The 17,324-nt window shown below is 40.8% G+C and overlaps 2 protein-coding genes across 2 annotated transcripts in view; one reads left to right on the top strand and one right to left on the bottom strand.

The window, feature by feature from the left end:
- The window catches only part of lamb1b (laminin, beta 1b), a 28,934-nt gene extending 17,688 nt beyond the window's left edge, over positions 1-11,246 (top strand). The window contains 14 exon segments of the mRNA XM_035675408.1: positions 21-184; positions 415-639; positions 1,328-1,545; positions 2,265-2,361; positions 5,396-5,765; positions 5,850-6,034; positions 6,186-6,427; positions 6,636-6,842; positions 6,929-7,073; positions 7,904-8,111; positions 8,936-9,077; positions 9,746-9,922; positions 10,068-10,227; positions 10,572-11,246. Coding sequence (XP_035531301.1) covers positions 21-184; positions 415-639; positions 1,328-1,545; positions 2,265-2,361; positions 5,396-5,765; positions 5,850-6,034; positions 6,186-6,427; positions 6,636-6,842; positions 6,929-7,073; positions 7,904-8,111; positions 8,936-9,077; positions 9,746-9,922; positions 10,068-10,227; positions 10,572-10,708 — 2,677 coding nt within the window. The 3' untranslated portion in view covers positions 10,709-11,246.
- A 376-nt stretch (positions 11,247-11,622) lies between these two features.
- eri1 (exoribonuclease 1) lies at positions 11,623-14,795 on the bottom strand (the record flags this gene model as incomplete). Its single annotated transcript, XM_035675605.1, is given in 6 exon segments — positions 11,623-12,806; positions 13,733-13,847; positions 13,941-14,050; positions 14,133-14,216; positions 14,307-14,523; positions 14,614-14,795. Coding segments are annotated over 6 exon segments (951 nt in total), but the record flags the coding sequence as incomplete, so codon positions are not given.
- Positions 14,796-17,324: the final 2,529 nt, after the last annotated feature.

Here is a 17,324-nt window from a genome sequence, read left to right as displayed (position 1 = left end):
TTTTTTTTTTTCACATCCAGGTGTATGGATGGTTACCATGGTAACCCAGAGTTGGGTTCAGGTGGCCACTGTCGCCCCTGCATGTGCCCCGATGGACCGCGTAGTGGACGGCAGTTTTCTGACAGCTGTTACCTTCTGCCTAATACCAACCAGCTGGTGTGTGTGTGCAGCGCTGGCTACAAAGGTATATAAACACACACACACACACAGGACCTCTCACAGTAATGAGTCATAACAGATTTGTTTTTATGTAAGCAGCTTTTTTAAGTCCTCAAAGCATCACGTTGCACTTTATGTCATCATTTATTTACCTCACACGTCACGTTATAAAGCCAAACAACACTTCAGGCCCCCTTCTGAACTTTTTCTTGAAAAACAACAATAATTTACTTCCTGTTTTCTTTCCCCATCCAGGTGCCCGGTGTGACGAGTGTGCTCCCGGTTATTTCGGGAACCCTCTGGTGCCCGGTGGACGCTGCATGCCCTGCCAGTGCAACAGCAACATCGACATGCACGACCCAGCGTCCTGCGACACTCGGACGGGCGCCTGCCTCAAGTGCCTCTACCACACCGAGGGCCACAGGTGTCAGCACTGCAAACTGGGTTACTACGGCAACGCTGACACTCAGAGCTGCAGGAGTGAGTACAGATGTTAATGTGACCGCTAACTTACTGTATGTATATGTATATGTGTGTATATGATTTATGTGTCTGCATTTATGACCGAGATATGAACTGAGTGCGACACTTTAGAGTTAAAAAAATGAAAATAAACTCCATATATACTTTTTAAATGAGCTTAAATATGTTCAACACTTTGGTGTCAGACTTTTTCCAGAGAAAAGTAGCTACCAAGGCACATAGCCATCAGGTGTAATTAATAAAATAAGCAAATAAATGATTTGATAGACATATATATAATTGGCAATAGTTGGAACGTTTCATCTTAAAATGTTTTTTTAACACACCAAATTTCATAATTTACCTTTATTTAAGTATTAAGTATTTTTAGCATATATATATATATTGCAAAGTGCATAGTAGGGGCTATATTTAAAATTATTAGCACATAGTATGGACAGAAAATTATTGTACACACTTGATCATAATGTCTATTTATCTAGGTTAAAACATTTTAAGGGATCCTTATCAAGCTGTAATATGTCATTATAGGCTTTTTGTTATTGAAAACAGCCTCTAAAGTCCAGTATCAGTTCGGCTCATCTTAGAGTGGGTTTGAGGACTACTATCAGCAATCTTAACTCAAAGGGTATACGCTTTAAAAACCTGTTGAACCCTGATCAAATATCTTCCCTCCTCTGTGCAGAGTGTATGTGTTACCCGATGGGCACAGTGCCTCAGGCCTGTTCATCCCCTGAAGACTGTCAGTGCAGTCAGCAGACCGGCCAGTGTCCCTGCCAGCCAAACGTGGTGGGACAGAACTGCGACCGCTGCGCCGTTGATACGTGGAACATCGCCGGTGGGACGGGCTGCCAGCGCTGTGACTGCGACCCCGTCCACTCCTTCGGCTCTTCCTGCAACGAGGTGAGTCAGACGCTGCGATGAGAAACCACCAAGAGCCGTAACCACTCACCAAATCCAACATCTGTCTGCATCATTTCCTGCATTAGCATCGCAGCAGCTGCTCCAGTTTGCTCTCCCTCATCGTGATGTATAGCTGAGCTGAATCCCAGCGCTCCACCACACAATCTTCTCTCTCAATGAACTACTGTTGGCAGTAGTTTTCCTTACACAATGTGGGGATTGGCTAGGACATTTTCCAAACAATTCTCATTGAGAGCAAAGCTGCAGGGCTGCATTGAGCCACTGTGACCAACCTATCTAATCACAGAGGCCTGTGTTTGTATCATTGTTTTTATATATGAGCTCCAGCTGTTTGGGAATTGCTTCCCTCTCTGTTTTTCTTAAGCTCTATTTTACTCATGCACACAAATCTGCTAAAGTACAGAGTAGTGCACACATAGACACACACTGAAACATTTGGGTTTCTGTGTTTACTGGCTGCTCTCCATCAGAGGAAGGAAGTCTCAGAATACACCAAGGAATAACTGAATACTCATTCTCTCAGAGGAGCAAGTTGTATCAAACTACAAAGGTTCATTGTGTCTGCAAGTGAAACAAAAGACATAAAACATACTGGATTAGTCCAAAAGTTCAACTCTTTTAGACACAATATCACCACATTGTCTCTTACTGTGTGGTCGTATTTTCTTGACCTTTGTGATTATGCGTTTTGTTTGTAGGTCACAGGACAGTGCTCGTGCAAACCCGGTTTTGGTGGCAGGACATGTCGGGAGTGCAGAGAGCTCTTCTGGGGGAATCCACTGGTCAAATGTCATGGTAGGTCATCATCACCTGTCACCAATATACGAACAAACAAAAAAACACATCTCCCAACAGACTCCTCCAAATCCTGCTCTCACATGCTTCCATTACTCAACTGTTGGCTAACATGTTCTCCATATAAACTTAAAAGGTGATAATTTGTACAGCTTGTTTACACTGCCCTCAAGTGGCTAAAGAACTCAGGTGATGGCGGTTTAAATATTTGGTCACAAGTTCTCTCTATTTTCCCTCCTAATGTTCTTGCAGGCCTGGACTGCAGCCACATTCCTTCCTGCTTCAGGCGGATTTTTGACATTAATTCTGGTCCTTGGTTTGTGAAACTAGATATCATCCATTAGCCTCAAATATCACGTAAATGCTTGACAAAATTGAGTGATATGCCGTGAAGAGAGAAGCCACATGGCTCACATAAACAGCAGCTAGAACATAAGTGAGACCTGTCAGCAGCACTGTGTGGAGTTATCTTCATCTCAAGGAAGGGAAAAAAAGCAGCAGAGTGCAATTTATGCATTTATAAAACGTATTTAAATTTAATTTAGAATGTTCAATCAAAAATGCTGCTAAAAGTTCTGTGTGAAAAAGTTTGAAGCAGCAGTTTTGAATAACTGAGTCATGTTGTGGGCCATGTATTCCAACCTTCATGGATGTATAATGTTTTAGGTGGCTAGATTAAGGAAAGTGCATCCATTCAAATGTAGTAACAGCTTAGTTGTTTATGAGAGGGAAAAGATGCTATCAGTAGCGGCAGATACTCAAGGTTACCATTCCTATGTGAGTTGGACTGAGGTCAGGTAAAAGACTTGGCCAGCCAAGAACATGTCGCTGTTAGGCCCTCAAAAAAACTCCTCAGTTGCCTTGTTTATATGTTTAGGGACTATGGATTACAAAAAAAAAATGAATCCTACACTGTTCACCTAATAAGGATGTGAACACTCTTAAACAGCTTAAAATCTGTTTCATTTCAAGTTCAGTATGCTGGACCACGGAGCCAAAACAGTGAAAAACATCACTGTCCTAATACCTCCTGCCTGTATTCTTGAGTTTATATTTCCTTTTAAGCTCATTATATATTTTTTCTCCCTGCAAGGATTTGAAGTTCTCATGAAATATGTTTTCCCTGAGTCTCCATGTTGAGCTTTATATTGTTTTTCCATGGTTTTCTGCTCTTTTTTTGTGTGTTTGTGTGCAGCTCATTACATATGAGGAAGCATACCAGTGGTGACTGTGAAATGGCTTTGGAATGAGTTGGTTTGGTATAGACAGCGATTACATGTCAGCAGCAGATTGGTCTGTCAGCCCAAAGAAGTTTTATTGTCGGTTGAACAAGCTGCTGGAGAGTCCATCTGCAGAAATGAGCACCTCACGGTAGCTGGCTCACCCTCAGAGAAAGAGAAAGGGAGTAGGAAAGAGAAAAAGGCGAGGAGAGGGAGGAGATCTGGGAATGACCTCTCGCTCCGTGCTCATGAGAACCAGATGTTCTCCAGAACTCCCAGGCATCCCATTTTCGTCATGCACCAACGCCCAGGACCCAGAAATCCTGAATTATTCCCGCTGTATTCCCTAAAGGTCTCTGAAGCTGTTAAACCAGCTGGGCCCTGCTTTCTATCTGCACAGATGATACACTAATGTGTAAATGCATGGGAAATCCGAGCACTGTGGCCACATTACTGAGAAATGTGTGGGAGTAATGTGTAGTTATGTGAGACAGTGTTGATAATAAAGCCTCTTAAAGATGCCGCCACAGCGGAGAGGTTGTTCTTATGTCCAGATTTAGATGTCAGAGGTTAAAACGTTTGTCTGGTCGGCATCTATTTGTGCTTGGCGTGATTTAAGAGAACCAAACCCGCTGACTGTTATTAGTGTGTGGCTGTTGTGTGGTACGTCGCTGTAAATGGACCATAATTACTATTTATGTTCTGACCCTAAGGTGCAATATTTCACCATGACAAAAACAAAACTTCAGACCCAGCTCTCACCTTCTGCTCCATCAATCACACAAATAAATGCAGCAACACTGAATGAAACCCTGCATTCCTTCGTTCTGACTTACACCAAACCTCACCCTCCTCCTCCTCCTCTTCTTCTCTGGGGAGGGAAGGCAGCGCTGTGGAGTGTCTCAACACTTGGGGGGGTCACTATGACCTTCAAGGTCAGGTTCTTGTCTACGTTTATTTACTGGAGGTCCTGGATGTTGAATATACTTTGTTTTCAAATGGCTTATTTCCCTGGGGAGACTAAAAAACACATCTCATATAACTGTTTCATAGTCTATTGTTATTATTCCATTAGGCCTCACACAAACGTTAGATGGAAATCAAGTTTTGTTATAAAGTTATACTTTTCTTTTTGGATTATTGTGACTCTCAAGTCATAGTACATTGGGTTGGCAACGTTAATGTGAAATTAGCCTTAGACCTAAACAAAGAAATACTATATTACAATATAATGTTACTTAATTAAGTTGTACCTAATTAGGAATAGTTGGAGCTGTAACTTTCTATTGAGAACGCACTATTTTTTCAGGTAATATGTGGACTTGAGGACAGTTTATATTTTATAATTTGAAGTTGTGCGATTTAAGGATAAGCATTCGACCTAATTAAAAGAAATACAACAATTTAAAGGTGGGATCAGTGACTCTGGAGAAAGATAATTCACTGTTGAGTCTCATTCCCAGGTCTTACCTTTGGCTTATGGTAAATAGGTGGCGTTCGTGCTCCCAGGTAGTCAAATACCGACGCTGTGGGTTGCCAGAGCTCTGTATGAGACTCAACAACAATTTTTCTCCAGAATGACTGACCCCATTTTTGGTAGAGAAAACTTGAATATGTATTATGAATACAATATAATAAAACAGTTGAATGAATTCAACATGGAAAAGAATTCAAATTAACAACACATTTTACAATATTTTTAGGTCTCTCCAAGGCTATCTGGGACTGGAGGGGCTAATTAAACCTACATAAAACATAGTAATTCATCTATATAAATTAGTTTTCCCCTGACTTTCCTCTCTGTTTGTTCCCAGCTTGTGACTGCGACCCTCGGGGAATCTCCAGCGAGCAATGCCATCGTGCGACAGGTCAGTGTACTTGTGTGGAGGGCGCGTCAGGCCCACGGTGTGACAAGTGCGCCAGGGGCTACCAGGGTGAGTTCCCCTCCTGTGAACCCTGCCACCAGTGCTTTGCTGTCTGGGACACCGTGGTCGGTGAGCTGACCAATCAGACTCTACGACTGGAGGCCCAAGTGACAGAGCTCAAGAGCAGCGGGGTGACGGCGCCATATAAAGAATTAGTCAGCAGCCTGGAGAGAAACGCCAAGGCTGTCAGAGAAATATTAGAGAGCAACCCTGCAGCAGTGAAGCTGGAGCAGATACAGGATCTGATGCATCAGATTACGTATGTATATGAACAAATCAAGATCTACACAGAGATGTAGTAGAGATGTGTTTGAGCTCATTACTGTCTTTGTTGTTTCTTCAGCGGTGTGATGTCCTACGTAACCATAAAGCTGAACACGACAGAGGAGTCCTTGAACCTTCTTCACAGTGACGCTAACAACACCGAAGCAAACTTGGACACACTGACTGATGAGGCCAACCAGCTGGAGCTGAGTGTCCAGGAGCTGAGACAGCAGGTGTACAACGCCAAAAACGCCAACATCCAGGGTGAGAAACCAGACCGCGGGAGAGAAACTGTTTGTTTTTTTAAACCGGGAACAGGGAAACAAGCGTGTCATCAGCATATTGCTTCACATTCATCCTGTTATACTTGTTCTCATGCTGGAGCTTTTTGATTGGCATGTATGTGTGTTTTCAGGTGCCATGGACACCATTTCAGCTGCACACATGCAGTCTACGATGGCGGAGCTCCGCGCCAATGCCTCCACCAGTAACCCCGGAAACACACTGGAGGAGTCAGCCACAGTACGGAAAGCCACGGAGGACAAACTGAGCAGCAGTCAGAAGGAGTTTGACCGCAAGCAACAAAGAAACTCACAGAAATTGGATAAACTGTCCACAGAGCTAGATGAATTTGACCTGTCACCACTTAGCAAAAAGGTGAGAAAAGGATTCAAAGAACCACAAGACAGGTTATATTTTCTGTATTGTTTCGATTATAAAGTACAGTCATACAACAGTCTATTTTCCTCAGTAAAGTTTCATTTTAATGCTGAATATTGTTGACAAAATTTTTGTAGATGGCAAAAATCTTTCCATTACATGGAATGTTGGTGATAATCACTTTGTTTTTACTCTCTCTCTGCAGACATGCGGTGGTGCAGCTGAAGGTGAGAGCTGCTCTGGCTCCCCCTGCGGTGGTTTAGGTTGTGTCGGCGAGGACAAAGCACCTCATTGTGGCGGAGAAGGATGTGAAGGCCTCGTCATGACTTCCCAGACTGCTCTCAAATCAGCCAAAGACCTGGACAAGGAGATCCTAGCAGCGATGCAGGAGGTGGACAAGCTCTCCAGGATGGTGAGCGAACATCTATTTGTTTCTTTAAATATGTAGAATACTTCAAGTTGGATGTGAGAAAAATCACTGATTTTGTTTGTGGTCAGGTGTGGGAGGCCAACACCCGCGCAAACGACGCCAAGGTGAATGCAATGGAGGTGCTGATCAAATCCAACCGCAGCAAAGAAAGAGTGGAGCAGAGCAACGAGCAGCTCCGCAACCTCATTAAAGAGATACGAGACCTGCTCAGCAGTGAGTACACCACAAACGCAAACACTGCAGAGTAATGCATTTGTCCACATCTTTCTACAGGGTCTCGTCTTTACTATTCAGAGTAATTTATAAGATATTCTAGGCCATAACCATCACTGTCTAACACCTTACTAGTTTAAATCATTTATTAATAGACATCTTTTATAATTGGTGTAAATGGAGACAGAAATAGCTCCAGGCAAACTGTCTACAACTGTCTCAACTACAATTGTCAATTAAATAAACTCTATGGAGAAATGTACCTTTATCTTAATGTTACAATATTATCAATATCTAAAATACAGGAAACAGTAGACTACATATACGTGCCTAAATATTTTGCAATATTGGCTGTTCAAGATAAGTAACTTTTAGTAACCATAGAAGCAAGTGAAGTTTGAAAAGTTTACCCCAAATTTCAGTGTCACAGATAACATTCATGTAAAAACCACCCATCCTCCCAATGGGAGTTTGATTTTCAATATTTAATAAAATGATCTAAAATCAAAGGACTTAAGCTGAAAGTATCCAATACTGATTACTATATTGTTTGAGAACTCAAAGTAGGAGGCATTAATATGTAGTTTCTGAGTTAACCACTAGGGGGAGTATTCGTTTTTTTGTGTGTATTGATTACAAATGAGCACAAGGTGTATTAATTAGATCATTCTCAGTGTAGTATGTGTGGTGTATATGTATGTTTATCCTTTTCATCTTTGCAACAAATGGGAACATCACCCAAAAGGAAGGTCACCACCTGCTGAGGCGCCTGAGTTCGGACAGCCACTACACTCAATAAACTCGACTCTGTTTTGTTTCTCATAATCCAGATGAAAAGGCAGATGTGGCGGTGATTGAGGCAGTGGCCAACGAGGTGTTGGCTCTGGAGATGCCGACCTCGACGGAAAAGCTGCAGGAGCTGACAAAAGAGATCCGGGACAAGGTCGGCACTCTGACCAGCGTGGAGTCCATCCTCAGTCAGAGCGCTGATGACATCGAGACTGCAGAGGCGCTGCTGAGACAGGCCAAGGCAGCCAGGTAACACGCACACTGACATTTGGATCTTCTTCATCTTAAAAGGCTCAGTTCACCCAAATTCCAGTTTAATGTTATATACCCATGCAGATATTTGTTTTGTTTTTTCAGTATGTATCTTCTTCTAATTTGAGATTTCTGCTTCTACACAAATACAAAAACATTACATTTAAAACTCTTAATAGCAACATAACTTCTAGAATTAATGTCCCAGCTGCCACTGTGTACACACTGTTTCCTCAAAACTGTTTTCTACCAAAGAAAATGATTTGGGTGAACTGACACTTTAATATCTTGTTTGGCAGTTGTTCAAGTTAATTCACCTGAGTATAGAGCAAAGAGCCCAAACACGTTTGTATAAATGAGCAGATGAGAATATTTAAGAACATATTTGATATATTTCAGAAGATACATCAACATTTTTAATTAATGTTTCTTTAAGTAGAATTATCCCACATTCATTGTGTCATTTTTTTCAGCACAAACTCAGCTATGAGTCTGGTTTATCGTGTAAGAAAATACACAAAAAAGACACAGATGGCTATTAAAATGTACAAATCTTTATTTATAATCACCCTAAAAATTTAATAAAACTGTTCAAGGTTGAAAAAAACACAAATTAAAGTCTGTATGTTTCTAAATAACTGAAAATACTAATCATTCAAACTTTTAAAAATGTATTTTACAAACATTTAAAACATGAATGAGCTACTGTGTGAAAGCCCCACAGCACCTCATTTTCTCTGCTTGTCTGCACATGATGTATAAATAAAGTTATGATACTATAAATACAACAAATATTAATATCGTCACCATCTGTCCCTCAGTGAGCACGCGTCTAACATGAAGGACACGGCAGACGTGGTGAAGGCAGCCCTGGATGAGACTGAGCGTGCTCAGACTGTCGCCATGGATGCCATCCAACTGGCCCAGAACAACACTAAAGGCACCCTGGACCTGGTGATCTCTGTGAGTTTGACCTCTGACCTCCTAGGTTATGGTGCAGTAATCAATAATAATTGTAGATTTGGGTGTTTTAGTCACTAATGTAATGGATGTGGAAAACATCAGATCTGTGCGGAGCGATGAGGAAACTGTATTAATACATGAAACTGATATAAATACAATATTTACATAATTTTTCCCACAGTTTTCCAATGTTTGAGGTTTGGTTTAATCTGCCTGACTGGAAAATTAGCGCCACCAACTGTTTATATTGATGAACTAACGTCACATAACAGTAGTGGACGGACATGCGCTTTAATTTTCATTTCTTCTGCTTATTTTCTAGATGTTTGTGCTAAATTTGTATTGAACTTGGTGATTATCTCACTGCATACCTGTTATTGTAAACTGTTAACAACATCTTATACACACTGCAATGTTGGCATGCTTGAGAGCTCCTCTAATGTATCGTAGGATGTCCCTAAAATCTGAATCGTCCACAGTTATTACATATTAAGTATATTTCTTTCCTTTAAAACTTAAAGAAACACACACAGAAACCCACCTCCCTTCCTCATGAACTCACATATTTAATGTGTCGGCTCTCTTTTATCTGGCTGATCGGCGCTTCATGTAATGATAAATGCTACAGAATTCTCCCGTTATCTCACACTTTAATGTGCGTCTGTCAGGTGGAGTCGGAGACGGCCATGTCGGAGCTGAAGCTCAGTAACACCACGGGTCGCCTGGTTCAGCTGGAGAGGGAGGTCGGCCTGCTGAGACAGAACAGCCTGGAGGTGAACAGCATGGCGGAGAGGGCCGACTGGATCACCGACCAGGCCAGACTGAACGCAGAGGAGGCTCAACAGGTCTCTCACACACACCGTTTACTCATCCTTACCTTTTAAAAACGGCTTACACTTGAATTTACCATCGGCTTTATCAGAAAAAACACACACAAAATGCTTTCATCTGCTGCCGTCATCTTAGTTACACTCGTTTGTTTGTGTGAAGGAGTTTGACGAGAAGGTGAAAGATGAATTCGAGAGGGCCGAGGACCTGGTGGAGGTTAGAGGGGAGTCTGTGCTGCAGGCGAGGAGGAAAGCGGATGAACTGCAGAAGGAGGCCAAAGAGCTGCTCGCCCAGAGCAACAGCAAGCTGCAGAGACTCGGAGGTAACCACAAATATGTGCTGTGTTTTCATATTGCATGTTTTTTTGCAGTTTTTACTATGATTTCTTAAAATTCATGTAGCCCACACTGAATATATATTAAATTTTCCCAATTTCCTAGGGCCATGATAGTTTAAACTGCAGAAAAACAGCAAATATTCACAATTTAAAAGATTTGTTTAAATAATTGCATTTTTCCCAATTCATTTCACTAATATAATTTCAAGCTAATCATTTTAATTAATCTCAAGTCAAATCACATTAGAAAACACAAAAGTAAACCAAAGTGTTTTTACAAAGAAGTTAAAAATACAATCAATCGGTGACGTCACTTCCTGTGTTTCCAGAGTTGGAGAGCTCCTATGAGTCCAACCAGCGCATCCTGGAGGCCAAAGCGGCAGAGATGGCCGAGTTGGAGCGAACCATCCAACGAATCCTGGAGGAGATCAGCCAAAAAGTGACGCTGTACAGCACCTGTCTGTGAGGGACCACCTCAAAGCTCTTCACGGTTCTCAAGTGTACTGGGTGGGAAGTTAAAAAGGTGTACAATGTCTTTATAAACACTACAAAATACTGCTCCCAGATGATTCCAGATTTTAGCTATTAGGACCAAACACTGTAATATGTTTGACACCGTCGGTGCCAAAAAGTCTCGATTGTGTGTGAGCCAACAACTTAACACCAAGTGTATTGGGCAGCTGTGCCAATAAGTGTTTTAACAATGAAAACAAGCTGCCAAAGACCATTAAAGTATTGAAGTAACGAGTCCCCAAAGGAAACCACTAAAAGCCAATGTGACCTCAGTGCTCGAAACCAAGAATGTGTAGAGAACGTACAACCATTCAGCTGTATGGGACACTACGATCTGTGTATTTAAATATGTAACTGAACATTTTTGATAGAAATATTGAAGTTTTATATGTACTTAATAAGCCCAAAGATATGAAACACTATCTGGACCAAAAAGCCTTTTGACTGGTTCTGTGACTAAAGACGAATATTAAAAGTTTGATCCATACATATTTTTTCATTTTTGGTGACTCGTGATTCAACATGATTTATAAAGTTGTACCTGTATTAATTGATCGTTTAAAGGTCCGGTGTGTAGCATTTAGTGGCATCAGTAGTGGCAGGTTTGGTCATTTTGGGCTACTGTAGCAACATGTAAGAGTCTGTAGATAAAACCGGCTCATAAGGTAACAAAAACGTAATAATTATAATATTCAGGTGATTATACACTTATTAAAACATACTTATTAATAACATAATACATTACTGCCAATAGATCCTCCTAAATGTTACACACTGGACCTTTTTAAGTTACCATTGAAGTGAATGAGGGTTGATAATCATGCCGAATGCAGAAAAATAAGATGTAATCGGACAAAGATACCAAAACCCTTTTTACAGAGAAACATATTTTATTTGCAATATTTGGCATTCAGAAGAATATCTGTTCCTGTTAAAATAGAGAATCCTCCTTGAAATAAAAGTTAATTCAATCTCAATACAAAAGATGACACAATGCTGGCTTAAAGTCACACAGTACTCACAACAGACGGACTTTCTTTTCAGCTGTGCATCCGTTAATTTGTCAGATGAACACCTTGTAGACAATGTGGTGTCAGTACTGATGGTGATGTGAGCAATCCACAGGGCTGTTTACAAACCTTAAAATGAACCTAAAGAGTCTAACAGTGTGGATCTGTTACGTAATACAGAAAACGGCACAGCAATAGCAGCAACATGTATAGATTCTTGCGTTTACTTGCACAACAGCTGGGACAGATATGTGGGTTTTTAAAAAGGCCGAAGCTGCAGATGATCAATATTCTTTCATTTCAATGCCTCAAGAATTACAGATTTTAAATGTGTTTTGAGTTCTTGGAAGCAAAACCTGCAATAAAAACTAAAACGCACCATCATGGGACGAACTGAAGGCATTTTAATCGAATCGTTTGATGGATATTAGCAGCTGGATAAGGCAGAGTGAGGGAGGTTTTAACAGACTGACAACACTGAAGCTGTGGAGGGAAAAATTAAATCCTCCCACAACACACTGGAATGATCTGTTCTCAGACATCTGGTGTAAAAATATATGGAGGTCAGAGAGGAACCGTCACATATGAAAATATTGACCTCATTTATGGGTCAAACTCAGATACCCTTTGCTAACTACAGCTTTTAAACTCCAAAACGAAAAAAAAAGTACATCTAAACTGACCTTAAAAGTGCTTTGGATCTTTTTTTTATTATTCTTTTTTTATTTTAAACTCGCTGAGGGTAAAGAGCAGAAGACAGACGTGGGTTTCCTGTGTGCACACGCCTCAGATTCTGGTCTACTCCTTGCTGCGGGGGTTATGTGGTGCGGGAGCGCCTTCCACGGGGGCAGAGCTGGGAACCGAGAGCAGCTGGCCGGCGTGCATGCGTTCGTTGGCGCGCAGCTGACACCCGTCCTGCAGCATGCGCAGCGCTATCCTGGCGATGTTGCGCGAGTCGTCCAGCCCGGAGTGAGGACGGCCTTCATACTTCAGGCCCAGCTTCTCCAGCATGGTGCTCAGCTTCGTCTGTGTGCGGGGGACCTGGGGGGGGGGAAACAGCCGGTTGGTGGTTTGCGGGTGTTTGTGATACATTTATAATTATAAACAGTTGGTCGGCATTTAACACGTGTTATTAGCAGCTCTGTGATACGCCTTTAGTCATAAAACTGGTAACTAAGGTGAGATATTGGGCTCACATCATCCTAATAATCATAAAAACTTCCTTTAAACAGCAAATAGACCTTTTTCACAGCAGCCTGTTTCAAATTAAATAGTAGGGTAGACAGCACCCCAACTCTGTTTGACCTGAATGAAGTACTAGTTCATGTCACAATGGCTGAAAAAGGTCTTTTGCATCGTATACGGTGAGTTTGATGGAATATTTTTAGGTTAATTTAAAGAGTTGTTACCAAAAAACAAGATATCAATACAGAATATATTAACACTCATGTAAACCTCAGACTCAAGAGTATATGGATCATCAGGGTTGGCATATTTAGGTTTATAATAACCCGCAGTGTAATTAACTAGGTCGCTTTATTTTATGAAAAACATCTTTCTGTTTGGTTTTGTGCAGAAGAACTCTGTGTACACTTTCATAACCTGTCACTTTCAAACGGAGAGAAATGTATTGTGACAATGCCCTCAAAGTCTGTGTGCTTTATGTTTCTGACAGAAGGTTTCAGGCGACAAGTATCAGCACATATTAGTTATCTTAGCTCTGACGATGACAGAAAAAGATTTAACAATGCCACGCAATTCAACCATCAAACATTTGGTAAAGTAACACTGGCTTATTTAAGGTAAATACTGACTGCAGAATGTGCTTGTTTGCATATTTATTAGATTTAGTTAGTGAGAAATAACGTTTTATGTCCATATACCTCACTGAGGAGTCATTGTGGGATAAATAAAAGACATTTACATTCAGTCTCCCATCTTAAAAGGATTAACTTGGGAGCCCAAACCTTGTAGAAGTTTCCGTATGATTTCCTTATGTTTATCCACTTCTTCGCAAACTGAGGATATCTGATCCGGCTGATCCGGCACTGGATGTTGAGGAACTTGCTCATATCCCAGGCCCTTAAAGAAGATATATAGAAGTGCAATCGTTAGTTATGTTAAGTTAAGTTACACACACAGATTCAGTCCAGATTCTGCAGCATTCAAACGTACCCATCGGTCAGAATGGCGTATTTGTACTTTGTGCCGAGCTCCCTCTCCTGAAGCCAAGCGACGGCCCTCTGAAGGACTTCAGGAAACGGTTCTGCTTCATCCACCATTTTCTGCTCAACAAAACATTTTATTAGCGTACAAAAGAAGACTCCTGATCATATTAATACACTGATATGAAACCACTCAACCAACCTGTGTTATTCCTGTTAGCTTCACACAAAAGTCTGAAAGCTGCGGGTTCAGCTCTGGCTTTACATATTCCTGAAAGGAGTCCACCTGTAAAATAAACGAATCATAAACACAAAACGTTAAAAACAAAAAGGTTAAAAACGAAACAACCCCGCCTTCGTCGAAAACTCCACTTACAATTTCTAACGTGTGCGTGCTGATAAGAACCATGGGAAACTCTATTATTTCATGATGGAAGTCTGAGGGGTTGTCCTCTTCGCACGTCGCTTCAAAGTCCACCACACAGATGTAGTCGTAGTAGGTGTCGGTGGGCCCTCCCTCGGCGGCGGACTGCATCAGCTTCTGCTTCTTATAGTGGCTCTTCAACCTCTTCTTCATCACATCCTTCACACCTCTGCTCACACACACACACACAGAGATAAGAGTTTAGAAAACACCTTTTTTTAATGTATTGTGAGCTTTCCAACTGTGTGTTTACTGTTACCTCGTGTCAAGCTTCAGCTCCGACAGCTTGACGCGGAGCTCCTCCTTGGTCATGCGGTTTATGTGTCCGTTGGCCAAGGCGATCTCTTTGTACACCGGGTGACTGAAGTCCCCGTTGGACTGAGACGGGGACGCCGGAGGAGAAGATTCTTCTGTGGGACATATTCTGCTGCAAGGCTTCGCCTGGAGAGGAGTTGTGAGATTAAACGTCACTAAATCCTAACGTACAGAGCACTAACCGAGTCGCAGGTCTGGTTTGTTTATAGAAAGAGATAATATCCAAAAATGTGCCAGTTGTGATCGTCTGTAAAGGGCAGAAATGTCACTCAAAATCTTTGTAAACCCAAAGAAAACTCTTCACTTTGTAAGTTAAAACCAATATAAAGCGTCCTAGCAGAGATTTTAAAAGTCTTCCGGAGGGATAAACACCTCTCTTCCCAAAAATATTCCCTCTTTTGGATTTATTACGATTCTCTGCTCATTTATTAAGGTTTTCATTTAATTTATCACCCATTTATATATCGACCAGAACTTGTTGAGAGAATTAAATGATTTTGCTCTCTTTTACACCTTTCACTAGAAATCAGGTATCTGATTGTAGAAAACTGACAACATGCAAAAAAAACACAGATTTGGCCTTTTAACTTCTAACTTACGTTAAGAAAATTGCAGCTTCAGACATTTAGAGAGTTAAATCTTTCGTGCTTCTCTTTTGTAATTTAAAAAAAATAAAAAAAAGTGTGTATGTATGTGTATATATATGTTTTTAGGGCTGTACGATGTGGTAAAAACATCATATTGCCATTATTTTGACCAATATTGCGATTCAGTTATGTAAAAAATTATCATTTTTGCATCACAGATTTAATTTTAATGAAAACTTAATTAGAAATCACGATTTTTGGAGGGTCTGCACCACACAAATCACTCCCTTTTTCTTAATTTGATGTAATATTTGAGTTAAATCTTTCGTGCTTCTCTTTAGTATTTAAAAAAAAATGAAAAAGGTGTGTACATACATGCATATATGTGTGTGTATGTGTATATATATGTTTTTAGGGCTGCCCGATGTGGCAAAAACATCATATTATAATTATTTTGATGGATATTACGATCCACAATTATGTGGAAATGATCATTTTTGCATCACAGATTTAATTTTCTACAGTTCTTTATTATAATGCTGTTGGAGGAAAATGTTTCAGCATCTGTTTTGATTTTTTCAGCTGATCTGAGGTCAGGTTGAACCTCGTCTAAGAGGATCAGTCGGCTGCGGCTGGAAAACCGCAGCAGCTGATCGGATTAGTTCGACGGCAGAGCCGAGAAACATCCAAACAATGTCAGATTAGACTGGCGTCGCTTTGGTTCCTTTTTTTCTTTTCTGATCCGAGAACAGCAAATTAAACTTTACGTCACAAAGATAAACAGCATGAGAGTCTGTTAAAGCCGCTGAAAACAGGGCTTTAAATAGTGATTATAATATTAATTATCAGCAGTAATCATCAGCATAGAAACACACATTAGTGCGTTTAAAAAGTACATAAGTATTTGTGTATCAGATTGATTGATTATATTACTGGATTATAATCATTAATGTCTTTAGAGCTAAATCCACTAATTCAGATGACAGGGAATCAAAACTGAAACTGAAGAGGGCTGGCAGGCACGGGAGGCATATTTCATCATTTAACAGAGTTTATTATAATTTATATTGTTTATAATAGGCTGTGTGTATCAGTCAGCCTCAACACAGAAACAGAACTATCGAATCTCTTATGCTGAAATTTAAGACGTTCAGCATCCTTCAAAATAAAACCTGAGTCTGGCTTCCTGTTGAAAGGAAACGAACATATTCAGGCACAAACTGTGTGTGTGTGTGTGTGTGTGTGTGTTGCTGACCTTGGAGTTGAGTGCACACTGCAGCGGTGAGTCTTTGCTCTTGTTGAGGATGTCGGTGCTCGCTCCGTTCTCCAGCAGCACCTGGATGATTCCCTCGTAGCCCCAGCGCGCCGCCATGTGGAGTGCCGTGTCGCCTTTGTCGTTCTGCAGGTCCAGACGGCACGTTTGGACGTCGTAGTACACCAACGCCTTCACACACTGACACACAACACGCAGCGTTATCTTCTATATGATTAACATATTGATTACATCTTGCATTGATTATTTGCCCACAAACATCATAAATTACCAAACAAGTTACAAAAGGATGTCAAAAACTGTAAAAGTAACGATGTAACAAATATCATATTTTTTGTGGTAGAAAACAATAAAAAACTAATTAATACTAATAAATATACTTTTCAGACAGATTATTGATTATTGATTGATACACAGTTAAGTTTTGTCTGATTAAATTGATTGAACTGCTCACAATTTATAGTCAGGAGTCACATGTTGCTTTTCATTAAGGGGTCAATAGCAGGAAAAAGTTGGGAAAACTGGAGTAATCGACTAATAATTATAATAATAATAACAATTCAGGAAAGTCAGTGTCTGACTTACGTCTTCGTGCCCGTACATGCAGGCGAGGTGAAGCGGTGTGTTGCCGTTGTTGTCCTGAGCGTCCGTGTTGGCCTTGTAGTGCAGCAGCAGCAGCTGGAGGACAGAAAGCACATTATTGATTGAGTTTAAAGGTTTTATATGAGATTATGAACATTAATATAGCAGCCAACAGCTGTTCTCTATATAAAGACACAGAGTCACATGGTGTCT

The sequence above is a fragment of the Morone saxatilis genome, unplaced genomic scaffold (assembly GCF_004916995.1).
Source record: "Morone saxatilis isolate NCDOM2014 unplaced genomic scaffold, NCSU_SB_2.0 Contig10, whole genome shotgun sequence".
Classification (NCBI taxonomy): domain Eukaryota; kingdom Metazoa; phylum Chordata; class Actinopteri; family Moronidae; genus Morone; species Morone saxatilis.
The sequence above is the reverse complement of the archived record's forward strand: the minus strand, read 5'-3'. Positions and strand labels throughout refer to the sequence as shown.